Source organism: Borostomias antarcticus (assembly GCF_949987555.1).
Source record: "Borostomias antarcticus genome assembly, chromosome: 2".
NCBI classification, from domain to species: Eukaryota; Metazoa; Chordata; class Actinopteri; order Stomiiformes; family Stomiidae; genus Borostomias; species Borostomias antarcticus.
Window position 1 is genome coordinate 20519282 of NC_140235.1, and position 16538 is coordinate 20535819.

At 52.4% G+C, this 16538-nt stretch overlaps 1 protein-coding gene across 7 annotated transcripts in view; it reads right to left on the reverse strand.

The window, feature by feature from the left end:
* Window positions 1-16538, reverse strand: part of asap1b (ArfGAP with SH3 domain, ankyrin repeat and PH domain 1b) — a gene marked incomplete at its 5' end in the record, with an annotated part of 41722 nt that overhangs the window by 2266 nt on the left and 22918 nt on the right. For 2 of the 7 annotated variants that reach the window (XM_084457542.1, XM_084457543.1), the window contains 13 exons: window positions 305-457; window positions 1160-1228; window positions 2445-2670; window positions 2895-3002; window positions 3523-3590; window positions 3823-3938; window positions 4886-4971; window positions 7272-7458; window positions 7671-7762; window positions 9659-9792; window positions 12526-12692; window positions 14168-14216; window positions 14976-15063. In XM_084457542.1, the coding sequence (XP_084313668.1) occupies window positions 305-457; window positions 1160-1228; window positions 2445-2670; window positions 2895-3002; window positions 3523-3590; window positions 3823-3938; window positions 4886-4971; window positions 7272-7458; window positions 7671-7762; window positions 9659-9792; window positions 12526-12692; window positions 14168-14216; window positions 14976-15063 (1543 nt within the window). Of the gene's footprint in view, window positions 1-259; window positions 458-1159; window positions 1229-2444; window positions 2671-2894; window positions 3003-3522; window positions 3591-3822; window positions 3939-4885; window positions 4972-7271; window positions 7459-7670; window positions 7763-9658; window positions 9793-12525; window positions 12693-14167; window positions 14217-14975; window positions 15064-16538 lie in introns of all 7 variants that reach the window. The other 5 variants (XM_084457545.1, XM_084457546.1, XM_084457547.1 and 2 more) reach the window with 4 other exon arrangements.

Here is a 16538-nt window from a genome sequence, read left to right on the forward strand (position 1 = left end):
TTAAAGGGAGACTTCGGGCTGAGCTTTCCATTAGCTGACTGTCATGTCTTGCTTGTTTCACTGCCACATAGGCAGCGGAGCGCTAGTTTTTGCTGCTGCCTCGTGGGCGTCATTTGAAATGGTGTGACGCTGACTATGAACCATGGCTGTTGGCAACCACCATGTATCGGCCACTGCTGGAACATCAAACTGGTGTGTTTCACAGTACAGAAAACAGCACAGGTATTCAAACTGAAGCCAATGGACAATTTCGGCACACTGGGTGAACGATAAGGTTTCAGGGGAGGGGGGCCGCCAGACTCACCCCCGTGAGAGCCCCCTCTGCTGTGCGAGAGCGGGCTGGGCGGGTCAGACAGGGTGCGTTTGTGCCCTGGGGGAGGTGGGGGGGGCCTCTTCTTAGACAGGGTGGAGCTTCCCCCAGGGAGGAGGGTGGTGGGAGGGCCGGACGAGGAAGGAGCTGGAGTGGTGACACACACACACACACACACACACACACATATATATATACAAAACATATGGGGTGAAAGTACAACAGATAGGGCGCCACTCGTTAACGAGGGAAGGGACGTGTGTGTGTGTGTGGGGGGGGGGGTGAGATGAGAGGGAGGGCTTTCTCCATCAGGACTTCATGTGAAGACAAAATCAACAGGTCAAAGAACACAGTGGAGGAACAGATGGTACAGGGAAACACCCGGATGGAAAAACACAAACACAGGACAGCGTGTGCGCGTGCGTGTGTACGTGTGCGTGCGTGTATACGTGCGTGTTTCTGGACGTGATTGTCTTCAAGGGCACGTCGGTGAGTTTCAGCTAGTCTATCACTAGTCAAAGGTCTGCCCTGGCTTCCTAAGGGACCAAAGGTCGCCACTGTCCCAGACACAGCGCAGCAAAGAACCCTGGGTTCACCCTCAGCTCTAGAACAGAAAGCTCAGCCAGAAGAGGAGAACAGGCCTCGGCCGCACTCCACAGCTCAGGGGCGGCGCCGGGCTTCAAAAGCCCCGATAGAACCGGATGCGCGAGCGGGTAACCGGCTCTTCCACGAAATCACACGGAGCCGCAATCCGCCGTCCGACGTCGTCCTGAGCTGTGCAGTGCAGAGGAGTCGAGTGAGAGGAGGGGAGAGGTGTGTGTGGGGGGGGAAGAAAAACAGGATATTCACGGATGTATGGTCGGGTGCCAGCCAGAGTGGCGTAGTGCGAGTGAGAGCTCAGGAACGCCAAGTTCGGCGCTGTAAGAGAGAACAGAGGAGAGAGCAGCAGCGAGTTTAAGAGCGTGGGAGAGCGCCTCCGGCCTTAAAGAGAGCGTCTCCCACACCCTACAGAGCGCAGGGTGAAATGGCGGCGGCGGCAGGCGAAGGGGAAAACAGAAGAGAAATGTCCCAAAGCCCGTCCAACCTCTAATCTCTCTCGTTTTCAGTTCCAGCTAAACTCACGCCCGCTGGCTCATCTCACACACAGTGAATTATTGTGAGTGTTTGTTGTGTTAGAACTCCTGCTTAAAGGGGAGGTTGCTGTTGTTAATCACATTTCTGTCTCCACAGCAGGGCACATGGGGGGGCGGGTTGTTTGTAGAAGCTGTCAGAGCCGATGAGGAAGTGTTCAGGTTTTATATAATGAGGTGTTAATACTATCAGCCAGGTATCTGCTGTGTGGATGAATACTCTTCCTTTCACATGACTTCCTTCCTCTCCTCTCTCCTCCCCTCCCCTCCTCTCTCCTACCCTTCCCTCCTAGCCTCCTCTCTCCTCCCCTCCTCTATCCTACCCTCCCCTCCTCTCTCCTACCCTTCCCTCCTAGCCTCCTCTCTCCTCCCCTCCTCTATCCTACCCTCCCCTCCTCTCTCCTACCCTCCTCTCCTCTCTCCTACCCTCCCACCCTCTCCCCTCCCCTCCTCTCTCCTCTCCTCCCCTCCTCTCCTCCCCTGCTCCACCCTGCCCTGCAGCCATGCTTTTCCTGGAGGATCCTTATGTAAGGAGCCTTTATGACTCCAGCTTCCCGCCCTCTGATCCAAGCGTTGAAAAATGACGTGTGTGTCTCTGTGTGTGTGTGTGCGTGCGTGTAAAGAGGAAGAAAGTCGATCAAACAACGCTGGGAGAACAATGTTCTCATTGAGTTTTTACCCCAGTGTGGAGGAACTAACATCTGCATGGCCAATTACTACTGTAACACCAGAGGCCAAACAAATAATAACACAATACAAACCACATGCCGCTACAGCCAGCCCGACACGCCACCTGGCTACTCAACCGTACAACACATTTGCATCCCAGTAGGTTTGCATGGAACACTAATGCAAATCAAAGGCATCGAAAATGATCTCATTATGTCTTGATATGGTGAGAAAGAAGCTAAAAACAGTGTGTGTGTGTGTGTGTGTGTGTGTGTGTGTGTGTGTGTGTGTGTGTGTGTGTGTGTGTGTGTGGGCGGGGGGGTTTGTGGTCTCACCTTTGCCCTGGTTCCTGGGGGGCAGGGGAGGGGCGTCGGCCACTGGGGAGGAAGTGAGGTCGGTGGAGGCGCTGTACATCTGATTTGTGAAGGCGCTATAGGAGAGGCGCTGCTTGTCCCGGTGGCTGACGAAGCCGGGGAGGGACAGCTTGTCGTGGGGAGACAGGCTGGATGACTGGCAGAAGCTCTGGGGCCGCGGGGAGCGGTCCTTCTTTATGGGACTTGGCTGGACAGGGGGGGGGGGGGGGGGGAAGAGAAAGAGAGGGAGCGAGAGAGTTGAGAGGGAGAACAAGGGGGGGGGGGGTGAGGGAGAAAGACAGACCAAGAAACAGAGAGAGAGAGAGCAAGAGAGCGATTACCGCCACATATCATCAATCCTATGTAGAGAGGTGAGCTCTACTTGTGTTCAGTGTGCATCCGGGCGTCGTGTGATGTCACGGTCTGTCTAACCTTGTCGTCCAGGTCGTCGTCACTCTCGTCCATCTCCTCCAGCCTCAGGCTCCACTCGTACTCCACATGGATGTGAGGGAAGAACTTCCCCTCTGCAGCCTGCACAAGCTGGGGCAACACACACACACACACACACACACAGACACACGCACGCACACGCACACACAGTTATCAGTGAAAAACGTCACGGAAAACGGAAAACATGTGCAGTAACAGTTTCCAGTCTATGTACAGTACAGTAGTCATCCCTGCTGCTGCCTGGATGGAGACATCTGTCTGCTGCCACCTAGTGGCGCGTCAGTGCTATTACACTGGTCAAGTGGTCTTTTTGCTTTCCACACACGCAGTATGCTTCTATGGACTTATTGCTAATATTCAAAAGCAAGACAGAAACAAAAGGAGTGAGTCTCACGCCAGATGTGTGAGAGTTGCTAACCCCTGCTCGTCTGCTATTTACAAGACTGAATTTACGACCAACGAGTGAGAGCTGATTGGACTCCATGTCCATTACCATGTCTTTATCTAAGCCAGAGACTGGAGCTCGGTCTCAACATCAACATTTGCTATTTTGTTCTCATAACCGAACCTACAGATGGTGCATGCTGGGAAACGGTTCGCAGGTACTCACTGCCTCCTCGCACTGGCTGTTCCTCAGTCGCCTGGCAACATCCAGCGCCGTCTCTCCATTCTGATTGGCTGAAGGAGGAGGCATGGATTCAAAATCACAGACTCGACGTGCGCGCGACTGATTTTGAGGTGTGTTTGATTCGAGGTCCCAGTTGGGATTCAACCAGACCGGTTCACTGGTTTCATTACACCGGGTAGGCTAAATGAAACGCACCGCAAGTAACTGACAGTATTGGCAGTTAGTGAGTGACCCAGGTGTAGGAGTGCTGGCGTGTGGATGGACGCAGGCCGGGCTACTCACTGATGTCAGTGGACGGTTTGCCCCGCAGCAGCAGCTTGAGGCATTCGTGTTTCTCGTACATGCAGCAGTAATGCAGGGCCGTGTTACCCCGCTCTGTCTGCTTATCCAGGTTCCCGCTGTGAGACACACACACACACACACACACACACACACACACACAAGTTATGGGCTGGCTCAAGGTAAACAAGTCTCACTATTATCCACGCCCTGTTGATCCAGCGCCTCGGCCTGCGGAAACAAACTGACCCCCAAACCACAGGTCTGTAATGAACCCTGAACCATTGTAATGAACCCTGAACCACAGGTCTGTAATGAACCCTGAACCACAGGTCTGTAATGAACCCTGAACCACTGTAATGAACCCTGAACCACAGGTCTGTAATGAACCCTGAACCACAGGTCTGTAATGAACCCTGAACCATAGGTCTTTAATGAACCCTGACAAAACACAGTTCACACACCAGCATCCTCGCTGCCCTCCCTCCTCCCCGTGTCCAAATAACCACTGAAATGGGGTAAATTAACGAGGAACAAGTGTGCCATTGTAAAAGCAGACCTGTTATTAATTAATGAGCAGCCTCTGTCTCCTGGTAACTGTCTCTATTTGGGGCATCTGGGAGTAAACAGTGTGGAAGAGAGGAATAAATTATGGTGCAGAACAGAAGTGCTTGGCCCAGTTCTGTTTGGCTGCTGGGAATCTGAGCCACTGAGCTCACCCCCCCCCCCCCCCCCTCCTCCACACCCCCTCCACCACTACCAGCGACTCTGCTCTGATCACACCCCCATGCCGGGGTAGAGTCCAGAGGGAAAGAGGGAACACTTTCACCAACCAATTAAATGCTAATGTTAGACAAAACATACACTTTAAAATCGTGTTTCCCCGCGAAATATCTCTCCTATATCGTATTCAGCACCACTGAATACTGATGTTTACTGCATCCCGACCTGTGCTTTCTATTCTATTTAGACTCCGTTTACAGCTGAATCCCAAGCCACAGCCATACAAAATCAGCGTTGCGAAGCCAATACGGTTTGTCCGACAGCTTCTCCCGTGTTACTGTACCTGTTCTGCACGAGGAAGTCCACCAGGTGCAGCGAAGTCTGGTCGGCCGTGCGCACGGAGTAGTGCAGCGCTGTTCCCCCAGCCTCCTGCAGGGGGCGATCACACATAGCGCAATTTCATCAGATACTCTTCTTAAGAGCGGCCAGCATCCATTCTGTATCCTCTCTCTCTCTTCTCACTCTCTCTCACTCTTCACGCTCTCTCGCTCGCTCTTTCTCTCGCACACTGAGCACGTAACTGTAAACAAGGCCGCGGAGGAACAAAATGGCTCCTAAAAAATCCAAGGCGAAGCTGTGAGAGTGATTGGGGCATCTCTCTAGCCGGGGTGATTTAAGTGTTCATGGTGTGTGCAGCTGGATCTGACACTGATAATTCAAGACGTGCAGCAGTAATGACAGACAAATTAGGAAGGATGTCACCACCCTTGAGGTAGGGGGTGTATACATCAGCCAATATTCAAATCTTTGATTTGATTTGATTTAAAACGGATCTCTCCTAGAGCCAATTACAGGCTAATCTTCCCGGAGGTCTAGTTGCAGATGTAATCCAATCACACTCGGTCTACCGGGAGCGGTCAGGTGACCTGACGTGACGCGGCGGTGGATCAGACAGCGGTGAGTCAGGCCCGGAGCCCGGCGTCACTCACGCCATCGCCGAGTCATCGTTCCTCTGTCAGCGCTCCTCACGCTCATCCCCCTCTCTTCGCGCTCATCCTCATCCCTTCATCCATCTCTATCTCCCTCATCCCACGGCAGTCCTTGGGCTCCCCCTCACCCCTCCCTCCCTTCCCCCCTGTGCTGTCAGCAGGCCTCCTCAGTGGCAGACCAGCCCGTCACATCATCACATCCTATCTGTCTGCCTCGCCAGGCCATAGGATTCCCAGATCCTCTGCATTTCGTTTTTAGTGTTATAGGCAGCTTCCTACCCCTCCTACCTTATCTGTTCTAGGATCACGGAGAGGACAGAAACGGATCAGTTCTGTCACCGGGATACGTTACTCTCGCCTGGTGTCGCCAGCCTGCTTCTGGCGAACTATGCTCATGCAGTGGATACTATTTTTGTCTGCCTTGTAAACTCTATGAGAGGATGACTGAAGAGTACTGAGATACACCCATCTGATCAGGGATGAGTGAACACAAAGGGGAGGAAGCAGCTTGTCGAGTATTGAGATGCAGCTGCAGTATACTGAGGCAATAGCTCATGAGAGGGTGTGGTACAGTATCTGGTCAATACACCATGGGTTGTGCTGCGGTCATCGGTCATACCACGTCGATCAGCACAACCCATGGTGTATTGGAAAGATACCACAACCCTTGAGTGGTACAGAATTTCAAACGGTGATCATATTGCCCTGGAGGAACAACGATGACATTCAATAGTTAACGGATATAATTACTGGATAGGAGCGTTGCGTGGGTCCCCAATCATACAAGCCCAATTCCTTTGGGAGGAAGGTTCTTTTGAGCTGAAACTCGTCTGTGTCTCAGCATTTTTATGTCTGCCACAGCCATGGACTAATAAAAGCTTTTACATTTTAAATTGTGTACTTTGGACATTGTGTAAGTTTCCTGCAAGTAACATCGAGCTACACTACAAAGGAGGTTAATTTACATTTTGTATTACTAGTTAACGGATGTGGTTTGGAACTGTAAGTGAAATGGAAAGTGTCCGCAACTTCTTCTTTCAGCAAGTTTCCCACCCCTGGATATGACCTGTTATTCCATAGCAACAAACAACGAGCCCTAGCAACCACAACGAATGCCTGCCTTGATTTTGATAGAAACCTAGCTAGCCATGAACGAAGTGGACTGTATATTTACTGTGCAACACATCAACTGTCCAGTTGTCAATACTAATTGTCAATGATCTGGTTGTGAGAGCCAGCTAGGAGAGACAGTCTGAGCTTGCTTGCTGTGAATGACAGTATTGTAGGGCAGTTAGCTGGCTAGTTTAGGGAGCTCTAGGTAATACGATACTGTATTGTGATATTGAGATATTCTCCCCCAATTAATTTAGCAGTTTATTCTGTTTGACGTGGACAGCAAGCAAAGCCAGAGACGCAGCATGCAGGCAGAGACCACAGATAATACTAGTGCATCACTTACTGAATCACTAATCATTTCAGGGGGAAATATTGTAGCAAGGGGGCATTCTGGAATGCCAACACAAAATCATGAGTGGTGAGTTTGTGGGGATGCTGCTGCTCTCTAGAAAGTTTATCTACATTATTGCACATGAATAGAACGCTCGCTAGCTACCTTATTAACATGCGGAGCAGTAATATCTCAAATGGAACCGTGAAGAGGCATGACCCGTGGTACACAACGGCTCTTAACCAATCAGGTTGCAAGGTCAGCAGGTGAGGAGCCAATGAGGTCAGACTCACCGGTTCCCCCTCTGGGAGAGGCTCCATCAGCTCCACCCCCTCGGCGTAGACCTGGACGAGGGCCAGCAGGTCGCGGGACTTGACCGCCTCGCACAGCTCAATCATCTTGGCCGACGCCGAGGTGCACGTCTTGCGCGCAAACTTGTGGTCCACGTACTTGGCATTGATGAACTCCTTCCTCATGGTCCTGCAGACGGGCCGGAGAGGAAGAGGAGGAGGAGGAGGAGGAAGAGGAGCGAGGGAGGCGGGGTCAGAGGCGCGTAGAGAGGCATGATCTACTCTAATGTGTCGTGTTACATGACACTGAAAATGCAAAGGTTGAGCATCTGTCATCGGGGGTTCACCAGGAGGTCACGTGTAAGAGAGGGGGTCGTTCTGAGCCCGAGGCTGCGTACTCACATGTCACTGGAAGGAGTGGGTTTTGGGGAGGGAGAAGGGAGGTTCCCCTCCATGATCTCATTGAAACTACTGTTCCCTACATTCTTGGCCAGCTGGGGAGACAGAGAGAGAGGCAGAGAGAGAGAGAGAGAGAGAGAGAGAGAGAAAGAGAGAGAGAGACAGAGAGAGAGGCACAGAGACAGAGAGACAGACAAAGAGAGAGAGAGAGAGAAAGAGACATAGAGAAAGAGAAACACACCTGAATCAGTGTAGCATCACGTGGGCTGCTAGACAAAAACCTTTTATTTCATGCCCACTGAGGATCTGAACCAAGAACATGAAACATGGTTCTACAGTATGTCCCCCTCCAACAAGAACATGACTGAAACACGGTTCTATGTCCCCCCCCCACCAAGAACATGACTGAAACACAGTTCTATGCCCCCCCCCCAACAAGAACATGACTGAAACACGGTTCTATGTCCCCCCCCCACCAAGAACATGACTGAAACACGGTTCTATGTCCTCCCCCCACCAAGAACATGACTGAAACACGGTTCTATTTCCCCCCCCCCACCAAGAACATGACTGAAACACGGTTCTATGTCCTCCCCCCACCAAGAACATGACTGAAACATGGTTCTATGTCCTCCCCCCCACCAAGAACATGACTGAAACACGGTTCTATGTCCTCCCCCCACCAAGAACATGACTGAAACACGGTTCTATGTCCTCCCCCCACCAAGAACATGACTGAAACACGGTTCTGTCCTCCCCCCCTACAAGAACATGACTGAAACACGGTTCTATGCCCCCCCCCAACAAGAACATGACTGAAACACGGTTCTATTTCCCCCCCCCCCCCACCAAGAACATGACTGAAACACGGTTCTATGTCCCCCCCCACCAAGAACATGACTGAAACACGGTTCTATGTCCCCCCCCACCAAGAACATGACTGAAACACAGTTCTATGTCCCCCCCCACCCCCCCAACAAGAACATGACTGAAACACGGTTCTATGTCCCCCCCCACCAAGAACATGACTGAAACACGGTTCTATGTCCCCCCCCACCAAGAACATGACTGAAACACGGTTCTATGTCCCCCCCCACCAAGAACATGACTGAAACACGGTTCTATGTCCCCCCCCACCCCCCCAACAAGAACATGACTGAAACACGGTTCTATGTCCCCCCCCACCAAGAACATGACTGAAACACGGTTCTATGTCCCCCCGTTCTATGTCCCCCCCCAACAAGAACATGACTGAAACACGGTTCTATGTCCCCCCCACCAAGAACATGACTGAAACACGGTTCTATGTCCCCCCCCAACAAGAACATGACTGAAACACGGTTCTATGTCCCCCCCCAACAAGAACATGACTGAAACACGGTTCTATGTCCTCCCCCCACCAAGAACATGACTGAAACACAGTTCTATGTCCCCCCCCACCCCCCCAACAAGAACATGACTGAAACACGGTTCTATGTCCCCCCCCACCAAGAACATGACTGAAACACGGTTCTATGTCCCCCCCCAACAAGAACATGACTGAAACACGGTTCTATGTCCCCCCCCAACAAGAACATGACTGAAACACAGTTCTATGTCCTCCCCCCCAACAAGAACATGACTGAAACACGGTTCTATGTCCTCCCCCCCAACAAGAACATGACTGAAACACGGTTCTATGTCCCCCCCCCACCAAGAACATGACTGAAACACGGTTCTATGTCCCCCCCCCACCAAGAACATGACTGAAACACAGTTCTATGTCCCCCCCCAACAAGAACATGACTGAAACACAGTTCTATGTCCCCCCCCACCCCCCCAACAAGAACATGACTGAAACACAGTTCTATGTCCCCCCCCAACAAGAACATGACTGAAACACAGTTCTATGTCCCCCCCCAACAAGAACATGACTGAAACACAGTTCTATGTCCCCCCCCACCCCCCCAACAAGAACATGACTGAAACACGGTTCTATGTTACCCGCTCACCAAGAGTTCCGAGGTGCCCAGCTTGTCCAGCACCATGGACTGGATGCGTGAGATGTGCACCCCCATCTCCCTGTGGATGCCCGAGCACTCGATGCAGGTCAGGATGCCCAGGTTGGTGGACAGCCATTTGGGATCTACGGACAGCAACGACACAGATACATGCTTGCGTGAGTAAGGAACCTTGTATAAGGTTCATAGCCACGTAAAAAAAAAAAAGAGAACGCATCCACCAGTGGGTGGGCGTGCGCCCCCCCCCCCCCCAAAAAAAAAACCCCCAGTACAAAACAATCATGAGTAAACAGTAAACAAATTAGGGTGGATAACTGCGCTTAGTGAGAAGCGAGGAGATGTTAGAGGTCTAATACGATTATATACATTACTCTCAAGAACAAAACACAGACTGCCGCTACAAAATACACACTGACACAGTTGGGTCAGGCGGTGCAGCGGCTGCCTCTAGGGGCGCCGGTGGACCCGCACCACTGGACGGCAAGAGCACCGGGGGACCGGAACACATTATATTATAACGGTGTGTCTGACAGGCGGCCTGGGTGTCCCCCAGCAGCACAGCACAGCAGAGCACAGCACAGCCATGTGGAGGCTTAGGGCCCTTCCATTTAAAACCCTCTGACTGACTGACTGACTGACTGACTGACTGGCTGACTGACTGACTGGCTGACTGACTAACTGACTGAGCCATAGCTTAGAGAGAGAGAGAGAGAGAGAGAGAGTGTTGCAGTCAGTCACCGAGGTTAAATTCTGGCGTATCAGCCGGTGGCTATGGTGGTGGTGGTGGCTAGGCCAGGCTAGAAAGAAGAGAGGGGCAGCTGCCACACACACACACACACACACAGAAGCTCTGCAGATGGCCGAATGCTGCGGGGGGGGACCCAGATCTGGCCAGTGGGCGTCCAGGCGCGGACATGGAACCGGTGAGTCAGTCGGTCAGGATGACTGGCACTGGGAAAGAGGGGGGGGCGCTAAACTTTTAGTTAAGTTTTGTTAGTTTCATCTGAGTCATGAAGGCTGCAGTAAAACCAAAGCCAAAAACAGAATCCTAAAATAAAAGCGGTCCATGCCTAGGTCAAGTCAAATCTCTACCGCTGCTTGGCCTTGGCCGTGTATGGAGCTGATACCTACATTAGACCACAGGGATGGAAACGCCCTCAATACTGTAGCAGTGACCCAAGAGGCTATTATAGTTTGTCCGTGGAAGAGTTGAAGATTCAAGATTGACTGTTCTTCATACAAGTCTTACCTCCCCGTACCCTCAACTACGCCACTGCCTAAACGACCTCAGGCAGAGAGCTCATCGTGGGGCTCCACCATTGATCGGGATTCTGCTAATTAGATAAAAACAGAACTCTCCTGGGTAAATGGACTGCACTTATATTGTGCTTTTATCCAAAGTGCTTTACAGTGAAGGCCTCTCATTCACCCATTTACATGTACACACATTCACACACCAATGGCGGCAGCTGCCATGCAAGGTGCTGCCCTGCTCACTGGGAGCCATTTGGGGTTCGGAGTCTTGCCCAAGGACACTTCGACATGTTGTCGAGTGGAGCCGGGATTCGAACCGCCGACCATACAGTCATTGGACGACCCGCTCTTTCTCCTAAGCTACAGCCCCCCCCCCCCCCCCCCCCCCCTTGGCGCCCTTCGTTGCGGCGCTCAACGCTGCTAGTTATCCCAGCGGCGCTGGCGCTGCTCTGCGGGAACTCGCTGAGGCGTCAGCGGCGCCACACCATGTACACGTCAGCGGCACGCCCGGTCAGAGAGAGCCAACCAGCCGCTTAGCCTGGCCAGAGTGAGCCCAGCTCTGGTCTCTCTGCCTCCCTGGAAGGCCCGTGTGTGTGTGTGTGTGTGTGTTATCCTGCTGTTGTTTTTTTGGAGCGCCCGCGTCCTTCCCGTGGTGGGATTGGTTGTGCTGACAGAGAGCGGCTGAATGATTAGCTGAGGTGGCGTGTGTGTGTGTGTGTGTGTGTGTGTGTGTGTGTGTGTGTGCGTGTGTGTGTGTGCGTGTGTGTGTGCGAGACAGGAAGCCAGAGTGCCTCTGCTCCGCCCCAGGAGTGCTGACTGTGTTTATACATGAGGGGGAGGTCAGGACCAGGTTGGAGGTGCTGTGTCCAGAAAGCCACACGCACACACACACACACACACACACACACACACACACACACATACACACACACACACACACACACACACACACACACACACACACACACACACACACACACACACACACACACACACATACACAAGGCCACACCGAGACACAGACACACACAGACACACATGGAGATCGAGGCACACACACACACACAGGCTCTGATCCTTTGTGTTTGTTGAGGACAGCTAGGGGCCATGTCAGGGTGGCTGGTTCTGGGGCCTCCTCCAGTGGGAGTGTGTGTACAGTACAGAACAGCCGTGACGGCGCAGGTCCAGAACGTGGGTCGATGTTTGGAAGAGCCGCGTGAGGCCGGGGGAGCGTTCACACTGGTGTTCAGAGCTCAACACTGACAGAAACTGCTGAGGCGCCGGTGTCGTCTTCTACCGTGACAAGGGGAACGTTGAGTAAGCATAACGCACAAGAAAGAAAGAGTCTTGATGACACACCCACACACACACACACACACACTCTCTCAAATCTCTCTCCCCTTGTATAACCTTCATAAGACAAAAAAAAAAGAAGTTTTAATCCAATCTCGCTTCCTGAACTGACCTCAACACTGACACACACACAGACACACGCACACACACACACACACACACACACACGCACACACACACACACACACACACACGCACACACACACACACACACACACACTACCGTATCTACCGTAGAGTACACTACATACCGGCGGCGCCGCAGTCGCAGCAGACCTCGTTGCCGGGCATGCGCAGCACGTCCTCGATGATGGCCTTGGTCAGGTCCTGCATGCCGTCCTCCCCGCCAGAACTCTGCTCCCCGCGGAACGCCATGTTCAGCGCCTCCTCCTTGCTGTTGGTCAGCACCGAGATCCAGCTGCACACATACACACACACACACACACAGGTTACTGTAGGAACAGGGTGAAATAGCGGCACGCCCATATAAAGGAATTGGATGGCTATCCAGCGTATTGCCCTTGTATTAGTACAGTATATTTTCTTTAGATGTTGACAGTTTGAGTCAGTCTTGTTCTGTCTCTATGTACGGTAGACAGGATCACCTCAACCGTTAAACAGAGCAGATAAGAAAACCAAAATGTCCGGCCGGCGGCCAAGATATCGTCTCTATACTGTAGGTACAGTACGCACCCGGCCACATCCTCACTGCAGTTAACTCCTCTCACTCACCTGAACACACGCTCATACTGTACACACACACACACACACAGCTCAGACACAGTCAGACAGGCAGGCTGTATCTGACACTCAATTGTGTGTGTGTGTGTGTGTGTGTGTGTGTGTGTGCGCTCAAACAAAGCTATTAAAATGAGAGGGCAGAGAGCTCAACCTGCGACAACAACAGCCTGACAGGCAGAGGGTGCGTGGGTGTGCCTGGTACATGTTCGCGGGTCCGTGTGTGTGTGAGCGTGTTTACTTGCAAGGCACCCGTAGCGTGGGCGAGCACAGTTTCAGATCCTCACCCCCCCCCCCTCCCCCAGCTTTTTAATTATTTAAAGGAGGAGTGAGTCCGTCCGGGAGGGAGGGGGGGGGGGGAGGGGGGGGCGGGAGCAGAGGGGGTGTGTTAGGGAGAGAGAGGAGAGAGTAGAGCGCTGGCGAGGGACCCCCCCTCAGGACATGTTGGAGAACAGAGATACGTCACCAACTCCGCCACGTCAGTTCCCCGCTGGCAACGCACGGCCTCCTGGGAAACTACTGTGAGTCATAATGGCGTGGCTGAGGCAAAGCTGCGCCCACACACACACACACTAACACAACACACACACACACCAACACCCACCCACATACGCACAGGCTGCAAGGCTAACAAGCACACCACACGCCTGCAACCCTGTCACATTAGCGCTCATCTGATTTGGCACACAGAGGAGCGATGAGGCAAGGCGGACTACGGTGTTGAGCCAAAGGCCTTGAGCCACAGGGGTTTATGACTGCGCACGCGTGTGTGTGTGCGTCGGTGTGTCTGTGAGCGCATGGAAAAAGCGGGGTACGTGACTAGAGTGACCTGAATTACCGCCGACCACGAATTCCGCTGCCGCTGTGTGTCTGCTGCCGGCCTCTCTCTGGGAGATAAATGTACCTCCGTCGCGTCAACAGGGCACAGCGACGCAGCGCTAAACCTCCAACCGACCTTCCTGTTCACAAAGAACACGCGAGGGACACTGTGGCGCGATGTCTTTTGTTACCGAGCGTCCTGTTTTTTTTTTCCTGTCGGGTTGTCGGGGATCGCCGCTGCTCCGGGGAGATTGGCTCCGCCTGCACGGGCCCGCTCGACACCGGGAGACGGCGCGTGAGGCGTGGTTTTACTGCGCTCGAGCTGGGGACACTTACATCACAAACTCCTGTTCGTCCTCAGCCTGGAAGTGGTACGTCCGGTTGTCTGTGGAGAGAGAAGGAGAGAGACAAAGACGGAAAGAGAGAGAGAGAGAGAGAGAGAGAGAGAGGGGGTAGAGAGAGAGAGAGAGAGAGAGGGTAGAGAGAGGGAGAGAGAGAGAGAGAGAGAGGTTAGAGAGAGAGAGAGAGGGTAGAGAGAGAGAGAGAGAGAGAGAGTAGAGAGAGAGAGAGAGGGTAGAGAGAGAGAGAGGGTAGCGAGAGAGAGCGAGAGGGTAGAGAGAGGGTAGAGGGAGAGAAAGAGAGGTTAGAGATAGAGGGTAGAGGGAGAGAGAGAGAGGTTAGAGATAGAGAGAAAGGTTAGAGAGAGAGGGGGAGAGGACAGAGGGAAAGAAAGAGAGAGAGAATGGGTGTGGGGGGGAGAAAGACAGAGGCAAGGAGGAGAGAGGAATATGATGTCATCTCTGCTTGGCCAGCACATTCAGGTACCAGACATGGTGTAATGGATTCCTTGTCTGAGGCCGTCTCAGGGTTCATTAATGAGGACAGCTCTTCACGGGCGCACACACTACGCCACGCCGTCACAGGCAGACAAAGAGACAGTGTGGGTGTCAGACACCCACTGGCATCTCATGTTAAACAATGCCCCCATCCTTTTCCTGAACGCCCATATAAGGTAAGGTGCCCCTCGATGGTGAGTTTGCCAACCCCCTTCTCCACAAACCACTGTTACCGCTGTGTCGGTGTATTGGGGGCGTGGCGGCTTTACAGTAGGCGTCGCCGGCGCCGCGGTGACGGGCGTACTCACGGGAGATGAGGTCGAAGCACTTCCTGTCCTCGCCGCTGGGCTTCACCTGGCAGGTCAGCAGGTTGAGCTTCACTGGCTGCCGGTTGGACTGTCGACACGGAGACAGAGACACGGTCACTGGGGGGGATCACTAGAGATCACCAGGCTGAGGGATTTCCAAAGGAGAACGCGATAACAGCAGTCCAAGAACGCTAACAACACCAGAATGACTCCATATCACATTCTCAATGGATAAATCATAGCATAAATTAGACAATAGCAATAATAGACATTGCTATTACTGTACATAGATATAACAAGACACGTCTGGCAGAATGTTAACATGATAAGGAGGAGTGGAGCTCCCCTCGTGCCTGTGATTGTGTCTGAACCCAGTCCATCACTGTTTAGGGTTGGCCAGGTACACCACAACAGTGCCAGTGGGCACTTGTGTGGACGCCGGGCGCTGCTTTGTGCCAGTGCTTGGGCACAGGTGCGTGCGTATGTCTGTGTTTGTGTGAGTCTGCCTGCATGCATATGTGTGTCTGTCTGTGTCTGTGTGCATGTTAGTGAAACGTTAACAGACTGTGGTGAGCTGCCAGGGTGGCATGGTGCCACGCACCAAGGGTCGCCCAGAGTTCAGCTCTGCCTCAGGGGCTGCTGGGAAACAACAGTTTGGGGTGGTAAGATTCCTCCAGACAGCTGGAGCTATAGTGTGTATTCTCCATGGATATGAAGACATCAATAACAAGCCAGATATAAACAGTAAACATGTTGCGCCCCCGGCCATGATGCATGTTCCTTTATGATAATGAAGGAGTGGAAACGTGATATTTTCTTCACGAATATATAAAATGTTTGTGTTTTTCAGTTCGAAATCGGATTGCATCTCGCACATAAAGAGAATCTTCATGAATCAGACATTCTTCTCGTGAATCTCAAACAAGCACACAACAAGATTTGAAAATAATGGCTCATCACACACTACAGGATATTATCATGCCAGACAGAGCAACGAACCACCGCCTCACTTGTAAAGTAGTGACGTAATAATCTAAATATCAAACATGTTTGATGTGATCGGGGCCGCCCAAATGGGTCTGCGAGCCAATCGGGAGGTTTAAGATTGGATCTGTAAACCAATCACATTACAAGATCATCTGGGCCGAACCTCGGTACCGACCAACGTTCCAGACCAGATTTCTCCTCCAATTGTCGGGAGGGGTGAATCGGGGATAAATCGGCCCCAAAATCCTGTAGTGTGAGCCTGGCATAAAGTCCCTTCTGGGGGACAATTATCATGTCTACCATGTCTTAGTAAAGAGAGAGAGATGACAGAGGCTCTATTCCTCCTGTCTGTGGGGGGAGAACAGGATCTACTGGGCCAGACTGGGCTGTCCTTTTATGTTATAAGCGACTACATTAACTCAAAGGCCATTAGCAGCATGTAGAAGGAAGAGTCGGTCCTGTATGTGAATGGACAGTGCCTGTGGTCTTGATCTCAAGCTGGAGCAGTTGCTTCTTAAGTCCACAAGCTCGGGGAAGAGACGTGCACACGCACATGTACACACACACACACACACA